At 50.1% G+C, this 20,746-nt stretch overlaps 4 protein-coding genes across 4 annotated transcripts; 1 reads left to right on the top strand and 3 right to left on the bottom strand.

Annotated features, from left to right (window-relative positions):
• Nucleotides 1–1,359: 1,359 nt before the first annotated feature.
• CMQ_6762 (serine/threonine-protein phosphatase pp2a catalytic subunit) lies at nucleotides 1,360–4,284 on the top strand (the record flags this gene model as incomplete). The annotated part of the gene is made up of 8 exons (XM_014320448.1): nucleotides 1,360–1,569; nucleotides 1,631–1,672; nucleotides 1,738–1,843; nucleotides 1,974–2,507; nucleotides 2,573–2,645; nucleotides 2,700–2,749; nucleotides 3,222–3,424; nucleotides 4,171–4,284. 8 exons carry the CDS (start codon nucleotides 1,360–1,362, stop codon nucleotides 4,282–4,284), a joined length of 1,332 nt encoding a protein of 443 aa, XP_014175923.1.
• Nucleotides 4,285–5,704: 1,420 nt separating this feature from the next.
• CMQ_6598 (uncharacterized protein) lies at nucleotides 5,705–8,377 on the bottom strand (the record flags this gene model as incomplete). Its single annotated transcript, XM_014320284.1, is given in 4 exon segments — nucleotides 5,705–5,842; nucleotides 5,978–6,181; nucleotides 6,196–6,274; nucleotides 6,705–8,377. The coding sequence occupies 4 exon segments, from the start codon at nucleotides 8,375–8,377 to the stop codon at nucleotides 5,705–5,707; spliced, it is 2,094 nt and encodes a 697-aa protein (XP_014175759.1).
• A 996-nt stretch (nucleotides 8,378–9,373) lies between these two features.
• Nucleotides 9,374–10,244, bottom strand: CMQ_6616 (uncharacterized protein; the record flags this gene model as incomplete). Its single annotated transcript, XM_014320302.1, has 2 exons — nucleotides 9,374–9,895; nucleotides 10,170–10,244. The coding sequence occupies 2 exons, from the start codon at nucleotides 10,242–10,244 to the stop codon at nucleotides 9,374–9,376; spliced, it is 597 nt and encodes a 198-aa protein (XP_014175777.1).
• Nucleotides 10,245–11,173: 929 nt separating this feature from the next.
• Nucleotides 11,174–12,427, bottom strand: CMQ_6597 (uncharacterized protein; the record flags this gene model as incomplete). The annotated part of the gene is made up of 3 exons (XM_014320283.1): nucleotides 11,174–11,778; nucleotides 11,858–11,921; nucleotides 11,999–12,427. 3 exons carry the CDS (start codon nucleotides 12,425–12,427, stop codon nucleotides 11,174–11,176), a joined length of 1,098 nt encoding a protein of 365 aa, XP_014175758.1.
• Between the last annotated feature and the right edge of the window lie 8,319 nt (nucleotides 12,428–20,746).

The following is a 20,746-nucleotide window of genomic DNA, read 5'->3' as shown; positions in this document are numbered from 1 at the left end:
GAGAGAGCACAGCCGCGAGCGGCAGATGCAGATGGGGAGAGAGACAAAACGGGGGCAGCAGAAGCGAAAAGGGAGCGAAGGGTGAAAAGAGACGGGAAAGAAGGCCCGGGCACGCGTACTGGGCTACTTAAGCGAGATGCCTCGACCAACGAACGCATCTGGTGCCGAGACGGCTGTCCCACCTGCTGCCGGTTCCACGTTTCCACCTGCACTGTGACGGGCATGTTTTGTCTCTGGAAGGGGTGCGAGAGACACGTCCTAGGTCGTGCAAGAACAGACGCACAGCCGGGATGCACCACGGCAAGTTCAGCCCTAGACCAGACCGCCGTCTTTGATCGAGACTGGAACGGGCAGATGGATCAGACCAGAGCAACAGGGCAGAAATCGAACGAGAAAAACGCTAAAACGAAGAAACAAAACAGAACACGGACCTGGAGTCTGTCTAGGCAGCTAGCTACGGAGTAGCTGACCAGCTAGCCAGCTTTTCCCCGTCTCAGAGATGAAATTCCGTCAGGGCCATCGGCGGGAAGTTCTGGCGTGCCCCGAGACCCTTATCCCTGCTGGCTGATGGGTTTAGGGGAGGGAGGACACAGACAGCACATCCTCGCGGTCAGCGCGCACCCGCATGCATCGAGTGTGGTCCGTACTCCGTATGTTCATCCTTGTCTTTTTGCATCTTTCAATACATACGTCGTAGTACGTCGTAGGATGGCGACGAATAGCAGACGGCCAAAATTGGCAGCTCTTCTGCAGCTCTCTGCGGCTTGTCTCTGTTCGGAAATTAGTACGTGGCAGACCAGGCCACAAGCAGACTAGGCCTGACAACAACAGGGAGCTGGGAATATCTTCAGCAATCTGATACCGATCGGCGACAGACAGGGACAGGGGCGGGGGAGCTTGTGCTCACAGCGAACATGCACTATTATCGGGCGCCGTCGCAGTCTTGTGCAAATAGCCGCTCGGGATGGATTGGCAGCTGCAAGACAGAGCCAAAGAATGTCCATTCGTAGGCGTTCGGCACTGCTGCCAGCGGACGTTCTTGGCAAGAGGGCCCACCCGTTCTTGGCTGTTGACTGTTGGTTGTTGGCACCTTGACATGTCCGTTTGGAGGTTTGACAAGCCACGCCTTCCCACAAAAAAGATACGAAACATGGAAGTGACGTGCGGCCACAAAACAGGAAGTTGCCCTGCCGCGTCAGATCAGTCAATCAGTCAATCAGTCAGCAGATGGGCCGTCGGACTTTAGTCCTTGCTCCCTGCATTAAAATCACAGTTGCTGCAAATGGCCTTTTCCCTCTGGCTGCTCCTCTGATCATCTCCCCCGTTTCCTTTCATTTCCCATCCCGACAACACCAGACGATGGATCCCGATGGCGAGCACCACGCGTGGCCAACTACGGACGAGTCCAGCGACGACGGCCACGACGACCGGCTTGGGTGGATGGCCAGAAACGCCGCCATGCCGCCTGTCCTCCCAGCTACTTCCGTGCCCGACCTGGACGGCTGGATTGAGACGCTGAGGAGCTGCCGCCCGCTGGCCGAGGCCGACGTCGAGCGGCTGTGCGAACGGGTGCGTGTTTGTGGTGGTGGTCTCCGTCGCGCACATGGGACACCCAGGCTGACTCTTGCAGGCTCAACTCGTGCTGGCAGGCGAGTCCAACGTACAGCCAGTGGTGAGTTAGTTTGGTCTCGTGGCCTTGGACAGCCACTCGGCCAACTGCCAGCTGACAGCCTCCAGGCAAGCCCGGTGACCATCTGCGGCGACATCCACGGCCAGTTCCACGACCTGATGGAGCTCTTCCGCATGGCCGGGCCGTGTCCGGACACCAACTTTCTCTTCATGGGTGGGTGAAGGAGCACCCGCACCGGTGGACTGCTAGGAGAGAATCACGCCTTCTAACCAACACGTGTCTCTGTCGCCCTGTCGCCCCTCCCCGGCTCTGCGTCTCTCCGTTTCGCTCCCCCTCTGTTCAGGCGATTATGTCGACCGTGGCTACCATTCGGTCGAGACCGTCAGCCTGCTGCTGGCCCTCAAAGTGCGCTTTCCGCGCCGCATCACCATTTTACGTGGCAACCACGAGTCGCGCCAGATCACCCAGGTCTACGGTTTCTACGACGAGTGCCTGCGTAAGTACGGCAACCCGCGTGTCTGGGCTTGTCTGACCGACCTGTTCGACTACCTACCCGTGACCGCCCTGGTCGACGGCCAGGTCTTTTGCCTGCATGGCGGCCTCTCGCCCAGCATCGACTCGCTCGACCATGTCCGCGCCCTCGACCGCCTGCAGGAGGTCCCCCATGAGGGCCCCATGTGTGACCTGCTCTGGTCCGACCCCGACGACGCCCCCGGCTGGGGCATGTCCGCCCGCGGCGCCGGCTACATCTTCGGCCCCGACATCTCTGCTGCCTTCAACCACCACAACGGCCTCGATTTTGTCGCCCGCGCCCACCAGATGGTCATGACCGGCTTCGAGTGGACCCACGACCGCAACGTCATCACCATCTTTTCCGGTACCGTCTTAGTCTTTGCATCTGCCTCCTGACCTGCTTTAACTCTCTGTGCTGACTCGTCACAGCTCCCAACTACTGCTACCGCTGCGGCAACCAGGCCGCCATCATGGAGATCAACGAACACCTGGATAATGAGCTGTGTGTTGCGATTTTCACTCCCTCAGCCCTCTTTCGATCCTGACATCCTCGCAGCCTCCAGTTTGACCCGTCTCCTCGGGTTGACATACCCTCACAGCCAAAGCGTCAGTGCCATTTGCTGCTACCCCAATTAAAACTGCTCTTTTCTGACCGTCTATCAGGAACCCCCGATTATTTCCTTTAAGGCTGGCTGGATAAGGAAAAGGGCACTGGTCGGGACAGAGACTTTCTTCAAACGTTGGCTTATTCTAGGCACGAAGATGGCAACCGACCAGTACTTAGCTTGACAACCTGCGGTCACCTGAACTCTTTTATCAGCGAATCATACATACTTGGAGCTTGTACTCCGTAAGCCAATGTGATTGACGTAGACAAAGTCGGATCCACAACGGTCCGACGAGTGTCAGCTTGAAAAATAGTGATATTTCTGAACGCCATGTGGCCTGACATGCCTGATCGTTTGACGTCCTTATACGCCTTATACTTCGGCAATGTCTTTGTGTGCGACTTGCGAGAGCATAGACTTTCGCGTCCTCATCAATGTCTGCATTCGACAATGCTACGTTAGACAAGCAGATATCGAGATCGATGGTGCCTCGTTCAAGTCGCTTCTAACGGCCACGATGAAGCACCATAAGGATATCTTTGCGATCAGAGATTCTGGCGAGAATTACGGTCTTTGCAAAGTTATATACAAAGAATTCGAGAAGAGAAACGTCGATCCAGAAGAGGCAAGAGACCTACCGATCTTCTTCCGTGCATTAGACAACAGAATCGAAGTGTGCTGTGAAATTGATAGCAGTCTATCCAGTCTATGTCATCTGGATACATACATGAACGATGATGATGGTGTGTAGTTCCTTGTAAAGTGTATGAATACGACTAACACTATTGTAATGGAGGAAGTTTCTCAACAATGCAAGATAACCGATTCTAAAAAAGAGTGAGGAAGATCCCAGCTCAAAGACGTCTTTTGCGGTTGCCTCTGGTTGGTTGAGAAAGTGCATAGGTAGCCACGGTCTTTGCAACCCACCAAAAAGATTCCAGAAGCCACCGAAGCGGTTGATCGACGTTGGCAACGGAGCCCAGAACCCAGTTTTGGTGGAAACCTCTTTGGGCTCTCGACAGGAAAAATGGGTAGCTCTAAGCTACTGCTGGGGGAAGGAGCCCTCGTTGAAGCTTACCGCAGACACCATGGCCATGATGAAGAGTGGCATCCCGCTGCACAAGTTAGATCCTTTGATCCAAGATGCCGTAACGGCCACCAGAGCTTTGGAAAGCACCTACATCTGGATCGATGCATTGTGCATAATCCAAGAGGATAACGGCGAAGACTGGAACAAACAGGCGTCTAAGATGGACGAGATATACGGAGGATCGACGGTGACTCTTGTTGTCGCGGACTCAAACTCTGTCAAGGCCGGATTTTTAGGCAAACGAGAAATGAAATATATTCCCATTGCGCTGTCTAGAAAGCCAGGTGGAAACGCTTCCGTGATTAAATCTCCAAAGGTGTTCTTGTCAGCCGGATGGGATGAGAACAACGACGAGCCACATGGACCCTGGAATCACCGAGGGTGGACAATGCAAGAAGGCCTACTTCCCAATCGGCTACTGCATTACACCTCTTCTCAGATAATTTGGAAATGCTGCGAGGAGCAGAGGCTCGAGAGGGGTGTAGAAAAACGTCTAAAGGATGAGTTGGCTGTGTCCCCAAACTACTCTGAGGATCCATCATTTGGATCTGGATGGATCTGGAATTGCGGAACATTTCTTAAATTCAAACACTTTTCTGGATACCTACCCATGAATCCGAGTGATCCCTTGCTGTCGGAAGCGGAAGCGTATCGTGTGTGGTACGACTTAATCGAGGATTACACTCGAAAAATATTTAGCCAAATTGGTGATCGTCTTGTGGCGATATCAGGTCTTGCCAGAATTTATGGTGATGGCATTCAAGCCACGACTATGCAGCCGGGCTTTGGAAGGCAGATCTGATCCGAGGACTTATGTGGCACATCAAGGGCGCGAGACCCATTTCTCGACAGTCTCCTGATGGTATGTTAGCGGTCAATCCTGGCTTTCCATCATGGAGCTGGGCCAGTGTCGGTTATGAACTTGTGACGAACAGCTACAAAGACGAGAGGGAGGTGCAGACACTATCGATTATTGAGGACGCACGTGTCGACCTTGTTGATCAGAACAACCCATTTGGATCTGTGAAATGCGGTAGTATCACGATTACCGGACCTTTAAAAAAAATGGCGACACTTAGTCACGGAGAATGGAAATCCAACGAAGCCCCGATAGCAGACTGTGAGCGACTTATCTTGAATATTGTCGATGAAGAGAGCCCAGGAAGCGTAGAACAGCGCTACTATTCTCCATTTGGAGGCCATTACACGGCATTGATGATGCTTGAAAGCAGTTTTTCACTGGGGTTTCTTGTGCTAGAAGCCACTGGCGAGGTCTTGGAGGGAATCAACGTGTATCGTCGTGTTGGGGTACTTGAATTCAGTAAGATTCGCGACGCCGATATAGCATCGCCAGAAGTAATTTCATTGTTCGAGAAGATGGATAATTCTCTCAGTACACGCTTGGCCGGAAACAGGATAATAACGACAAAGAGCGTTGAGAATTCCGGCCGCTCACTCCCTGAGCTGAGAAGAGAGTCGTTGCAGACTGAAACTGTAATCATAGTATAAAGGAAATGAGAGGCCATCCTGACCATAGCGTTCGCCTAACAGAATGATTTTCTTGCGAGTATAGTGATAATAAATATTTGTCGAGTAGATTTGAGTTTTATCATGAGGGAACCTTGCGTTTGAAAATACCTCATTATTTTACGAGTCTTTCAATTTTCATGACCAGAAATACAGGGCGGTGAAAATTGTATATCGCAATGTCAAAAAATAGCTGAGATATTTTTGCACGAAAAAGGAAGGAGTGCGTAGTGGCCAATCGTAAGATACTTTCGTCATTCATTTCCACATCGCCTCCACGCCTTGCAACAATGTGACCTGCACATGCTATTTCTTTTAACATCACTCTCCTTCTCATCACGCTCTGGTGCCCCTGTGCACCTTCTTGTCGGACACTTTGGCGTCGTCAGAAACCTTGGCGTTGTCGGTTGCCTTTCCTTTGCTGGGCGCTTTCGCCTTGTCAGCCTCTTTGGTAGAAGCTCTTCGTGGCTTTGTCTGATTTTGCCACTTCTTCAGCTGTCTCAGCCTTACGGGCTTTGTTCAAATGTGCATTCTCTGCCTTCGGATTCGTTGTCGATTTTTGGCCTTCTCAGCCTTCGCAGCCTCTCCAACGGAAGCCTTATCCAGGACCGGGATCGGATCCTTGAGCAGGTTTGTGAGACGACGATAGCCTGCTGCGACGGCGTAGTCGATCAGTGTGAGCTTCTTCTTGGAGCTGTCACCAAGGCGCCGGTCAGCGTGGCCCTGGCCGAGAAGGTCGCTGACAATGTCCAGCATCGCCTTCATCTCCTTCTCGGAGTCGGTAGTGGGGCAGGTCAGCGTGTTCAGCGGCGTCTGGCCGTTTGCACGACGGGAACAGACAGGTTGGTGATGGTAATGTGCAGCAGCGTCTTGTCGTCAATCTCTGCCATGATGCCGCTGTCGTGACTGACAGAAAAACCAGATCCGTTAAAGTGACGCATAAAAGGGGCCAATCGCACAGCAAAAGGTCGTTCTGGGATAGGCACCAGTGTGTGCGTGGTTGCGTAGGCGCTGTCGTAGATCGTTCGTAGTGTTGGGCTTGAATACCATCTCAAAGATGCCGTTCAGATTGAGCTCAGCGTCTGACACAGCTTCTCAGCATCCTTCAGTGCGGCAGTGCACCGCTCTGGAGTCGCTGACGCTTCTTCTACAACATCTATTGACCTAAAATTTGATTTCATTCGTTCGAGCTAGAAATATTGTAATAGCTAGATGTCGAACGGAAGAAAAGGATTATTCGCAACTATGCTATCTTCGAAGTGGAACGAAGACAGCCTATTCTAATTCTTCTCAATTGTTTACTCCTTTTGAGTATCACAGGACAGTAATCTTGCACCCCATTTCCTTCTCAATATCGAGTAGCAGAGGCTCGATAGGTGTCACGTAGCTGATATCGATTTTTTGCGACTCTTCCTCTCCTGTACCCGTAGTAAGAAGCCCACCGAGTCGTCCATCAATACCAAACACAGCGGCACCAGAGTCACCTTTCTTACTAAAGGCGCGGTGGTGGTCTTCAAGCGATCCATGGATGGCCCACTCAAAGGACTCAAACGAGCCTCCGCTAGGAAGGCACTTGCGCACCGTGGATTCCAGCTCCGATGCTTTTCCCCAAGTCAGGCCCGTTACAGCACCGCGTTTTCCGACGAGAAAGCCCTTTTCTCCTTCTGCGTCGCGTGTGACCGGTTTGAACATCTCTTTGAGGGAGATGATTCCCGATATTTTAAGAAGCCCGTTGTTTGGAAAGGTGAATTTGTGCTTGTTCATAACATGAGGATTGAGCAGAAGATTGACCTCATTCCGGGTCATCGCTCTGGTGCGAAGGTCCACCATGTTTGTTGGAGGGATGTCGCCGGGGAATTTTTTGACATCCAAGTCTACGAGACTCCAGTCTCGCGTCCATGGCTGACTGTCCCCGCTATTTCCTGTGTACTGGCCTCTCCCAACAGGCGGCGAGTAAAGCAAACTGCCAAATTCTCTATTCTCCAATGGCTCGAACGATTTTATCGTTCCATGAAGCCTGTTAACAACCTCCAGTTGCTGTCGGGTAAAGGCGTCGTCAACATTATTGGCCCTGCGAGTCCAATCATCCTTCATATATTGGATCTCTACCATGGACTCGTTCATTGTCTTCTCTGCTGGCAAACCTATGCGCAGGGCTTTCTGACTGCTGTTTCTGCGATGGTACAGCTTGTTGTCCGGGTTTGTGTCATTGGGTATACCGACGTGGCGACACGTGAGTGCCCAGACTGGACTCTTGGTCGTCCTTGCAGGACTGACATAGATGCCCAGCGTGCCTCGTAATCCGGGATTTGAGAAAGGAAAGATGGATTGCCCTATAGTAGTTGTGAATGGCTGCGCAGTCACACAGACCGTCTCATCCGTGGGCGATTCTCTATAGGGCGGCAGCAGCGATGGTCCTGCCAAGGACATTACAGTCGAGACACGGATCTGGCAGTCCACATTGGCCAGGTTTAGGTTTGCACTGTCCAGCGCTTTGCGGCAGCTCCGCAGTGCCTCTGCCACCTTGTACCATGGTATGCTTGCCGTTTCAACGCCTACCCAGACAACCACCGGCCTTTCGGCGGGTTGGGAATCCTGATATCCGATCCGAAAGATGTCAATTGACGTCCATGGCAGCCCAGAGATTGCTTCGACGACCAGGGGCTGAACAGCTCTCCAACACTTGCGTATAGGGTGGTTCCCGATCGAATCCAGCTGCTTCCGAGGGTAGTACATGAATGGTTCTGGTGGTAGACGGTCCATCACTTGCTTACAAGTCTCCCATATTTCGATGCCAGCAGACGCACGACCTACCAGCCGAGGTTCCGACAATATCCCGTGATAGTAGTTAACCGCTTCTTCCTCAGAGGGTGGCGTTAAAAGAGGAAGGATATTTTCGTTGTCTGCCTCATTTCTGGCCATTGGCGACGTTACATTCGTACTCTGGGAAGCCTCGGTAGTACCGGACGACTCTGTCTCGTCACTCCTTGTTTCCTTGCGCGACGCCATGGTTTTAATAGAAAGTGCTGCGTCTGGCTGGCAATATGTAGGAAAAGAGGGAAGAAGTGGTAAAAGGTATCGAATATGAAGTCGCAATATGGACGGCGGAGAGGAATTTGATAGAAAAGAGGGACAGAAAAGATGGAAAACAATGGAAGGAAGATGAAGAGGAAAGGCGGAGGGGGTGTAAAGAGAAGAGAGGGGGGTTGCAAAAGGAAGAGGGAGAGTGGATGTGATAAAGAAGAAGAAGGAAGAAGGGGAGAGAGTTAAATTCAAAACCACAAATTGTTAAGCTCTGGAATGGAACGCACTGTGACTAAGCTGACTCCATTGATCAGAATAAATAAAATGGGTATTACACCATAGAAGGCGCACCATGTACTCTTTTCTAGCTTTATACATTACGCAGATCACCAGCCAAAACAGACCGACCCATACAGTGCACCACTTCCCCTGCTATACAGCTAGTTATGACACCAATTTATAGAGGAACTAGAAGCCAAGATTGGAATAGAAGAGCAGCAGTCGGTAGAGATGATAAGTGAATCAGCACCAGCAAAACAAATGGCCAATAAAAATGCAACCAAAAAAGACTAATCAAAATGATGAGTGACACGGATCAGTAAGATGATCTGTGAAACAGGATCAGTAGAAGTGACGGGGTGATACAGTAGTAAGCACGACATTAATAATTGTAAGTGCGATATAGTGTAAGAACTTCGCAGGCAGCTGCATGAATCATATACTGGTGCAAAATAATGTGGTAAGATGATACCGTAGTACCTGGCATTAAAAGAGTTTGCATTGTGGAAGCGGCTGTGATATATGTCTACGATACTACGGTGTATATACCACCGTACCAACTGCATCTCAGCCATGGGAGAATTCTGAAATTATCATTTTTCTAGGAATGACAAATCTTGCACTGTATTTTGAGCAGGTCGGCCTCACCGGTGTCTTGTATTTGTGTTAAAATAATATGACTACCCACCCAGGCAATAAACTTCAACCTGTCGGAATTTTAGGCATCTGCTCCAATGGTTGTGATTCAAGATAGCCCCCAAAACTTAGATTTGCATATTGTAGCTCCTGTTGCTCCTGTTGCTCCTGCAGCAGTTGCGTCTCCTGCTCCTCTTGCCAGGTTTTTTCGGCCACAAGAGATAACACAACGCGGTCCGGAAGAACTTTGAGCAGCCCGGCCCCAGATGAATGCTGGGAGTTGCTGGCGCTTGAATTCGACGAGTTCTCTAGCGTTGTGGCGTCACTCATCGGCTTGTTCATTCTGCGCTGGCTGTGCAGGAAGAGGCGTCGGCCAGATTTCATGGCCTCCAGAGCCCGGCGCAAGATGAGGAATGCGGGCGTTTCGAGCGATCTGTCCAGAAACAACGCCGTCCCCTCTTCATTGAGAAACCCAGACAGAGAAAGGGCATGTTTAGGGACTTTATCGAGCAGCTCACCCTCCCAGACGCCCACAACTTCTTGTGACGGGAAAACCAACTCGTCGGCTAGGGCAGCCACGATGCGGGACTAAGCAACCTGGTGCAGGGCAGGGAATTCGGCCCATGGACGAATTGCAAGAGGATAGTATTTGCCTTCAGTCTTGGTCTGGCCCCCCGTCGCGATCGAGCCGACCCGGCCAGACACCGTTTCCGGAGGTTGGGGCGGTCTCCCTTCTGAGGGTAGGGGGACCAGTCGCATTAGGTGTGTGTTCATGCGTGACACAAGGGCGAGAAACGGTTGCAGAGCCTGTTCTGGCCGAATGTCAGCTTGCTCGTCGGTGCGTCTGGAAATGGGAACCTACTTTCGCGCATGCGTCGAAATTCCGCGTGTTCAGTCTGCATCGACTGGACTCTCGCTTCGAATTCTGCGTGTTCATTTTGCATCTACTGGACTCTCGCTTCAGAGTCTATCCTTGCCTGCCGATCTCTTTCCTTCTCAACGCGTTCTAAAGTCTCTCGCGGTGAACTTTGTTGACTTCGTGCTCGAGTTCCTCACGTGCTCTTTTCTCCGCTTCGTACAACGCCTTGTAGTCTACCGTTTCAGACATAATAGCAGCGAACTCAGAAGCGTTTGTATGGTAGTGGTTGAAGCTAGGAGGGTTATCACGTCCAATATAAGTGGAGACTGGTACTACCATGGACCACGCGCGGCGCGCACTATACTTTATCCGGCTACTCTCCCGACGGCAGTCAAGAGTACTCCGTACTTTCCGTCATTTCATTTCTGTTTATGTACATCGTGGGCTTCTTCGATCTCGTTGTGTGTAAATCGATTCTTCCGCCCCTCCTTAGTAACACGAACTGAGACTGAAATTCGGAATTTTATATACATTCGACAAGGACTAAAATGCTTATAACTATTCCTAGTTTTCTTTGTACCTCGTAAAGACTACGACGCAAATACAGAGACAAAACACACTACAACTGGCACAGAAAGAAGGAGCAGATACACACAAACCCAAATACATAGATAAGCTCCTACTTACTTTTGCCTCTTTTTATCATCGTCATGCATCGGTCATGTCATTCTTCTAACAAGAAATCTCGTAAGGCCAGCCCTTCGCCCAGGGAGGCACCTGGGGACCTTTCAGTCTGACAATTCGTCTTCGACCGTGAAGCTCAACTTTTGACTCTGTTCAATTTTTGTTGTCTTTTATGCAACTTGTAGGTAGCTGCAAGTGCTTCCTCACTTCTTCCCAAACTGCACAAATCTTGCTTAATGACTTAGTATTGGATCATTCGATCCAACTCACGGGGATTGCTGGCAAGAAGGCTTCATCTAAGGCAGTCTACTTGTCAGGCCATGCTATGTATCTTTTACTACTCCCCCGCTCTTACCATCTTCTTCGGCGGTCCCTAGTCGGCGTACTATCACCCGATCGTCTTCCCTCACAATATCCTCCATGTGCTGGGCTGCCCGTTTCGCTTCGTCAGACCCAATTTCCGCAAAACGCTTCTGCCAAAACCGCCATCGATCCATGTTAAGTCCCGGCTTCCCCCTGCCGTCTTCCTTGTAAAGAGGACCTGGATTTGTCGATGCCAGCTCCGTCTCGTTAAGGGTTTTTTGGTGAAAGGCATCTCTGAAAATCTCAGAGCCGCTGAGCAAGATCCATTGACAAGCGACGCTCACCTGGCATTCAAAGTACATGCGCGCTTCTTCCTTGATCTGCTCGCTCTCCTCGATCCCCTCGACCGTCTCGTCCTCCCCCTCCATATCGCTCTCCATGATGGGTGACAACGGTGGGGGGTAACGTTCCAGCGCTGCTCCAACTGCCATAACAGCGTACAATGTCCATTGAAGCAGTCCCTTTTCCATAATTCGGGCGGAAAAAGCGTTGAGATTGATCCATTCCACAAGAATAGATGCGTATTCTTCAATTGAAGTTTTTTCCATCGCCATAGGATCAGGGTCTGAAAGTACTCGGTTATTAGAAGTAGTTGTACTTCACCAAATAAGAGACAGAATTGAAAGATGAAAGCATGCTCTTACCATACCAAGCTTCGCGCACCATAGCCGAGAACAAAGGCAAGTCTCGCCAGAGGCGAGCTTGTTCCTGTAAACAAACACCTGTTTTTAGTTGTTTATACGAGAATAGGGAAAAGTGGCAGAAGAATCCGCGTATGCTCTTACCCCCCATACCTCGATCGTGGCCTTAGCTCTCGACCGCAAGCACTGGAGAACAGCTACTAGCTCATCTTGAAGAGGGCTGTCACTTGGTATGGATTTGGCTACAAGGATGAACGTCTCCCACAACGATGTTAAGTACACCTCCAGCTCGTCGCTCTTGTCGAGGGCTGGACACAACTGCTGGATCTCGGCAACAGCATTTTTCACGGCAGACGACGCGCTGAAAATGATTGTAGTATCTGCTTGAAGTTCTGCTTCTTTTGAGCTCCCTAGACCAGGTGTGGGCGCATCTTCTTCCGTCTGTCTTTCAGCGGAGGCAACTAACTGCTTGAATAAGGCTAAGACGTGTTTGTCAAGGTCCGTCATCTCGTCGGCTTCATGACTTTCTAGCCTCGCAGAAACAGAGGGTTTGGCCACAGAAGACGAGGCCATGTCTGCAAGACTATTATGCTGTCGGCTCTTGTAAGTAGTGGTGGAGATGGAGATGGAAAAAGGCCGTCTGGAATGCCTAGTGATGAGTTGACGTGGTGGTAATGGTCGAGATGTTTGGAGGAGCCCGATTTTCCAGACAGAATTTGTCGGGTTTACACTTCGCCACAGAAGCGACCTCAGGGAAGCGTTTGGAGTGTTATTCAGAATCATATGAGATAACCGAAAGTATGTGATGCTAAGTAGGAATCGGCTTGCCGATAAAAAGCCAGGCGGGGTTCTATTAATTTATTATTAGAACAGACTCTCAATTCTCGCGCAGCCCCACTGAGTGAGGATTGATTGTCCACTATAAACACGGGTCTCTGACCAATAATGGGCGTAAATCGGACTCCGAGAATACTTGTAGAGGTACTTGAATTGCGCGTCGCTAATCACATAATACCGTCTTAATGGCTGGTAAGTTGAGGAGCGGCATCCGTGGGAAGTACCTACACACTCAATATACATAACAATTAAGGCGCTTTGTCCGGCCGCAAACATTACGCGCAGCTTGAAGAAACAAGACGCACAGTGTGACTGGTCCATGATGCACGCCATCAATATTTTCGAAACATTCAGGTGGCAGAGGGATGCTACAAAATTGCTCTTATGGATTCGGCGCTTAAAGTATTGGATACCACCAGGCAAGACGTTTGGAATAGTGCCACGCCTTGCCATAAACTTTCTAGCTTTGATACGTTCCAAAGCATTTTGACCAAGATGGACGTCAAGATGGAAAGTCCCCCTCGGAGCTCCGACTACAGCCAGGGGCAAGGCGGCTAAGAGGTCCCAGAAACAGACCTGTCTCTCTTTCTGCTATTGTGATGTCTCGCCCTCCATCCCTTTTTGGATACTTAATAGGCCTACAACCCGTCAACAGTTTCTTCCGTTTTGGACCAGAAGAATGTAGGACAAAAGCCAATCTACAACTAACTTTATTGTTCACACTCACCGCGAGACATTATCACCAAGCCAACTCGGTCTTTTCAACCCTGCTGTAGCAGGCACAACAACTATGTCTCGACAGACCACTAGCCCACATCAGAATAAGAATACAAGCAGTGCTACTGCCACTTATCTCAGCCCTTCTGTGGTTCAACCCCCTTCTGAGCCTCATGTATGTCAAGAGACAAAGCTATAACGCGTAAACAGTTTGTATCAAGGCCAGGTCCTTTCTAACTTGATAGTTCTCATGTGGGAATCTGAGTGACTCCCAACCCGAGCGCTACATCAAGGTGTCAGACGCGAATGCTCAGGTTCTAGCGGCACCCAAAGTGCTTGGTAAGAGCAGAGGCTACCCGAAGCCTCACGCCAACATAGAGCATAACGGCCTTTCAGCACCACCACCTCTTCGGGAGTTTCCTGTGCTTGCGAATACTACACAACCTTGGACACAAGGAACAAATCCAGGACCTGTACGAGCGGTTTATAACGAAAACAACAGAAACAACTACGACGTGGTGTACCATGATCCGACAAAGCAAAGGCCTCTTGATTTTAGTAAAGCTACGAGGAACAATGGCAGCTCGTAGTCTTTAATAAAAAAAGGCTCCAGCCTAAAGGCCAACCATCTGTTGCTAGGATACAGGTATCTTCTTCCGCGGCCTTACATAAGGACCACCTCGTTTTTAAGTCTTTCCATCTTTGCCTTTTTGTAAACTAGGGTTTTTAAATATCGTTGTGCAAATCAGACTCTACTCTTTATTTTTTCTTAGTGACGCTAAAACTATGACTCAAATTGGGAAATTCAGTACACATTCTGTAAGGAATTAAATGCTTATGATTGAGGTTATATGCAAGATGCAAGAGAAAAGTTACATTTTCATCTTAGCTATACCTAAAGAGCGCTTTTACCCATGTACTAATTTTTTTATTACATAAAAAAGGCCTAAACGACTTTGTCGCTCTATTCGATAATTGCCTTCGTTGCTAGCAATCCTATATGCAAGGATTTCTAGCCAGTGTTTCTACAATAGTACAGCGTGCTGTCTTGCATTCTTAATTATACTAAAATAATACTAACATAGGGATATACAAGTGCCTAGACTAGACTTATAGCCGTTCTCACCAGACTACATATTAAATAAACGTGCCTCGTAGTTTGGGATCCAAAAAGATAGATGGAATGCTAAATTCGTACCTGTAAATAGCTGCGCAGTTGCACAGACTAGGTTATCCGTAGTAATAGCGGAGGTTAGGTAAGGCCTTGGCCCGAACCAACAACACACACCTACTACCACACGTACCTGCGCACGTAGAGAGGTATTATAAAGCACCTCTTTGTACGTTGCTACAGGGCATAGCAGTATATAGCGAGTACGAAGGGTAGAGAGGAAGGCCTATAAGGGGAGAGGGACAGGCGGGCGGAGAGGCGCAGACGGGATAAGAGGGATAGGCAGGAGAGGCTGCGGAGAATTTGTATAACTAGGAGGATAGACGAGGTAGTGGGTCAGGCCATCGTAGAGGAACTGCTGTTGTATAGTAATTTGCTATGCTTCTTGTTTTTTGCCAGAGTAGTCACCAATTTTTTGCTTATATAAGTGATATTCAATTCTCGTGTTATATTCGCTATACGGGCACCCATACAAATAGCAATTAGCGTTCAAGCGTCTCAACTTCACACCGCTGCGGTGGAAGCTGTAAGGGATATAATAAAACTCTCATGGCATAGCCTTTCCCAGGCTGTCCCGCGTGTACTGTAGTGAATTAGGACGGCCCCTAGCGTTGTGACCAACTTTTCGTTACCGCAAGGTTAGCACTGTGTACTCGGCAAGCTGTTTGCCTCGGGTAGGCAGTCACATCCCGCCTAGATCGAGCGGACTTTCTCCAAGGCATTGAGGCCCGTTGGGTTGCCAGACATACGGATGGAGTATTTTCCTAGATAGGCTGTGGGGCACGGTCAATAATATAGAAGACTATGAGTCATTCGGGAGACAGCTGAACCAAGATACAGGGATCTACTGCTTGGCGACGCGCAGTGAACCCTAAGAAGCCATCCCCTGCGGCTTAGCGCATTTCCTCTCTCATTATTCCTGCTGCTCCCTCCTAATGGCCTCATCTTTGCTTCAGCTAGCAGCCCCTCACTTAAATGGTTGGCCTCGTCTTCACCTCTGTCAAATTGTACGCGTCATCTTAGTTGGAGAATATTGTGTATTCCAAGTTGGGGGACTGCGTTATACTGTTTAAAAACTATCTTGTAATGGGCGGTGTTCAGGCACTAAGTCCAACGGTTCGACTCCATGTCATCGCTAAAGTGGACAACATCTCGGGCGCCAACCTCATCCTATTTGCCCCACAAGCTTATATCTGGCCTCAAAGGAGCACTGTATGTATACGGCAAGTGGGGCGCGACTGACTTGAGAAGGCGTAAGATACATATAAAAGTCCATAGCTCTGGCAAGGTATGACTTGTGGGAGTCCTATCGGGTTGAGCGTGACCCTCGTGTGGCGTCTCTGGGTGTGCCTTGGCCCCGCGGTTTGCCCCTCCACGAGACAGTCCGATATATGGTGGAAGGTCCTGCTTCCCTGGCGTACATGGAAGAGCGGGCCAGATCCATCGTATTCGGCCGCGCTGCTGCATACCTCCATCCACTCGATGACGTTGACGACAACACGAGAGCAACCATAGGTGATTTTGTGGAAAACTGGCCAGAGGCTCTAAAAATCTACATTCGTGGAGCGCCGGGTGAAGAACGCAAACTGCGTATCCAATCGGCTTGGGATTATGCGAACAGCCTGAGCAAGGGGCAAGGCATGTCCAGACGCCAGATACGTGACTTCTGGATACCATTCTTTGAAAGGGCCGGTGCCGATATTCCCCCATTGGATGCCGATAAAATCGAAATCCTTCCATGCGCCGACTTCCCTCTGTCGTCTCCCTCTTTGGCTTGGAATCCCATGAACGCACCAGCAATTCTCACAGCTGAAAAAGATGTTAAAGTTGAGCGGCTGTGTCTCGATCTTGTTCTCGGCGCATGCAGCTTTTCTGGTGCCCATGCTTATGTTTCCCCTGGAATATCCGGTCCTCTGCTGTACTGGGAATTGGCTACGTCACAAAACGATCTCTCTCGACCTGCCATTGACAGCTATATTAGCACCGCAGCCCTCGTTCTGAATACGCTGCATGGTTCAGCACCCTTACTGGCCGAGCCGTTTCCCAGCAGTGACCCTGCTGAAGTTCGATTTCCAGCTATGAGCGTGGACCCTTTATTTGCTTCGACCGACAACATACTTTCTGCCGAGACAGTCTTACGACATTTTGTACGGCAAACTCCCGGGATCCTGCTCAGCAGACTGGCATCGTCCATTCTCGGCAAGGTCTTGGAACTTTCTGGCACGACGACGGGAGACGATACGAATCAGTGCCTTCAAACTTTAGTATTCGTCCTCAAGCTCCTCCAAAAGAGATCACCCGCGGCAGCGGCCGATCTGGCAACAAAGGCTGTGCTAGGACTTCCCCATGATAGTTCTTGGCACCGAGGTCTGCTCAATGATGGCCTCTTTCGGCGCCTGTCACCCTCTAAAGCGGAGGAAACCCTGCAAGAGCTACTGGACGGATTTCAACAACGCTTCGAGGCTGCAGGGACAGCCTCTGCTCTCGAGGGGAATGACAAGCAACAAGGACCCTTTATCAAGATCACCACAGTCAAACTGGTGGCTCAGATGATGAGGCATTGTGCTGTTTTTTCACCTGCATTTGCTGTCGATACTCTCATTCGCTTGTTTCGCACCACCACGCACATCAGCGTTCACCGCGAGGCTGCACGAATCTTAATCAGCACAGCGAAATCGCTCCCTGATGGTGGAACTGTCCAGGAAAATATTATCCAGGCCCTTTCTACATATGTCGTACCGCGGGCCTCATCTCTGAACGAAGACAGCTGGCAACGCGCACTTACAGAGCATGATTGGCAGTCTGTGGAAGCTAGGGAGGCTTCTCTGTCCGAGTTGGGAATTTGTGACGGACGGGATGGGGAAATGTTGAATATTCTGATTGATGCCTGTAAAACGACACAGCCACCCGACAACCCCAACCATCCACAACTACACTCAGCTCTACTGAATTTGCTAGAAGCGGCTCTGCTCGAAAATAGCCGCTTGCATAGAAGATGGCTGAAAGCGTTCATCGTGCGAGAGAAGTTAGCTGTTTGGTCGGAAGAAATCGATTCGCTTCTCCCTGCCATACCCGTCTGTTATATGGGTATGCTCGGTAAAGTCTTTTCCCTGTGGTCTAATTAGGGCAGACCTATTCCGAGCGATGTCACAACTTATCCTCCAAAAAATTGAGGCTCCAGCCGCCCTGGCTGCCATGACTTCCCGTGTCTATGACGACGTTGAGCTGAGGAACTCTCATGCGGGAAGACACTGGTGTACCATGTGGAAGAGAGAAGTTTATGCATTTGACTTTTCAAACCTGGGTGGCACCTGGGCTGTTTCTACCCTTCTTTCCCCGGTTTCTACGCCGGACGCACTAGTAGACTGTGATGTCGATACACTAGCGAACTTCGTTCGAGACGTGGCTTTTGCGTTCTTTCACACCCGCAACAGCAGCAAAAATGATTGTTTCGGGATGTTTATTAAACTCCTAATTCAAGGGGAACGAGAAGCATTGAGCAAAGATGCCCGTTCTATCCATGGTGAGGTCCACTGTGGCCGTGGCAAAGGAATCGCTGTTCTTCGCCAGCTCTCGAGCGAGATAGATCGGATGCGCAGTCAGCCGTCATGGCGGCAAAACCCGGACCGGAAGCCGGTCAGTCTTCCCAGCTCTTTCGAGTGGAAGTACATCATCTGGCAGTGCAGTATGCCGACTGCAAATTCGAGTCTGTTGGAGTCTGGATCGAGCTTGGTTGACAGCACCGTCGCACTTGTCACTGCACTCGTGGAGGATCACAACACTCCATACCACCTCGCATTTCAGAAGCTGAAGGATTGGTTCCATAAAGAGGGCCAAGGCAGGGAATCCTCACCCGATGCCTTCTGGACGGGACTAGTTGTGGGCCTGGGTACTGTCGATGTCACCACGCATCATGTTCGGGGCACCCTGATCCGCTGCCTGTGCGCTGATTTGGCTTTCAGTTATCTAGCGGGTTTCGATAGCGGAACAACCCGAAACCGCAGATCGAGACCCTTGGGCGAAGCAAGGCTCCAAGTGCAAGACATGGTAGAAACTTGGAAGAGAAGTGATGTTGAATTTCTTTGGGACAGGGCGAACCAGATTCTGAGTACGCACATGTCGTTGCGTGATGACTCGCAGTATAGAGACCGGGCACCCAATGAATTAGACGATGAGCCGAGTGATGATTCAGAGTATAATGACCCAGAAGCTGACGATTGGGCATGTGATGACTTGGGGGGTGATGCCTGGGTAGACTAAAATAGGATCTTGGTCGTGCAAAATTGGCTACAATTCTAGAAACGCCTTGATTATTGTGCTTTTTAGTCTTTTTTTATATTCTATTACTAGGACAGCTAGCCGCACATCGATATCAAAGTCCAGTGTGATTTATCTCTCGACTGGATGCCCCGATTAGACGACCTGCTTGCGTCTGCCGCGGAGCAGTGAGTCTGTTCAAAGCAGGTTTACCAAGCTGCAGTACGCACAAGAAGCCACAGATAGAGTATCTAATTCGTAAAATGCATCCTGTTCGTGTCTGCTCGACGGTTGTCTGACTGTCATCGTCTTAGTCGACACGTAACAATTTCGTCGTCTACAGCTCCACAGGCGGTGCCATGGTGAGAATGTGTCTACTCCGTAAAGCGGAGGGTGAAGATTACGATAAGTCAATCGAATATAACTGGAGGCCATGAAATTGTACTATCTCAGATCTGAGTATTCGTACGAGGCCGTTCAAGTTGTCATTTTGCTTCCATTGCTCGTTTGCTCGCTCTCGGTGGTCTGTCCGTATTGCCCGCGCGCTGGTATTCTAGCCTGTCCTTACCTGATGTCCATTTAAATTGAAATAAGGCGGTCTCGGCGCTGCTGTCGTACAGTGTGCTGGAGACGTGCGGCGAATCGGCGCAGTCTCGTGATGTTATTGTGACGATATCATGAGCGGAGCTGCGCCAAAGAGTACGTAACCAGGTGGGGCACATGCTTAAGCTTTTTGCTCCCGCATTTCCCCAGACGATGTTTTTTTAATGCTGCGAAAGCGTACAGCTAAGGTGCAGGGTTCATAAAGGTGATACCGCACTGGATGGTTTCCGATCGACGACAGCTCCTTCCGAGGGTAGTATACAAGTATCGGAGAAGTAAACTTGATCGAGGCTGGATTCGAATACTGGCACTGTTGATAAGGCATTTGTAACAAGATCAATGCTGCCGGCTTAGAAGGTGTGGTTTATAGAAGCGGCTGTGCTATATGTCTTTACAATTTAGATTTATAAACCCAACATCCGATCTACTACACACCGTTTAGTTAGGCACTGGAAAGTTGTAATTTGCCGTACTAACCCCACCTTAGTCACAGAAATATACGGTTCTAGAATAAAAAGCAGGAAGGGGGAAAAACCAAGCTTCGTTAATAATTTTTCGAATCCGTTTCCATGTCCCCGTCGAAAGTTTTAAAAGCGACACCTGACGGTATCAAGACTTGCTTCCATTTCTACGTTGTCCATTGAGCACTATGGCTATAGTGACAGCCATCCACAGGGTTGGTTCGACCTTCAACGTCGTCAGTTTCAAGCTGCGGCAGTCGCCGCTTTCCGGCACGTTTGTCATTCCATCCGGAGCTACTGCAATTCGGATCTGACCAATGAGCTGGGAGCCGCCCGACTTTCTCACCCGCAGCACGGAGATGGGCAGCCGGCCGTGCACGGCGTCTCTGCCGGTCCGGCAAGCAATGGGCAATAATACCTGAAGCTGCCACATCCAGATGTGACTCTTTTTCCTGTAGAAGCTACCAAGTGCGGCCAGTCTTGCATCTCATGTCACCAACAAGACATGAGAGAGCTTTCTTCCCATAGCTCATAGAGAGGCTGGAGTCCATCTTTCCCAGCATTACTAATAGCTTACGGTCTTATTCGCTTGACCACGAGTACACGTACGACGTACACACATCCTTGGCAGGCTACCGTGACGCCGCATAGGGCTGAAATAGGCAGCATATTTTACGTAGCCGATGGAATAGAGGAGGACCTAGTCGCAGAATTTTTGTATAGAGTCAAGAAGACGGCTATCAGCGCCAGCCATTTTTTCGACAAGTTTGCCGATCCCACCAATGATCCGAGAAATGCCGAGTGACAGGCTGAAGCTGGGGGTCACGGCGGAAACGTAATCGTATT

The sequence above is a fragment of the Grosmannia clavigera genome (genome assembly GCF_000143105.1).
Source record: "Grosmannia clavigera kw1407 unplaced genomic scaffold GCSC_108, whole genome shotgun sequence".
NCBI lineage: Eukaryota > Fungi > Ascomycota > Sordariomycetes > Ophiostomatales > Ophiostomataceae > Leptographium > Leptographium clavigerum.
Note: the sequence above shows the minus strand (reverse complement) of the source record. Positions and strands in the feature narration are given on the sequence as shown.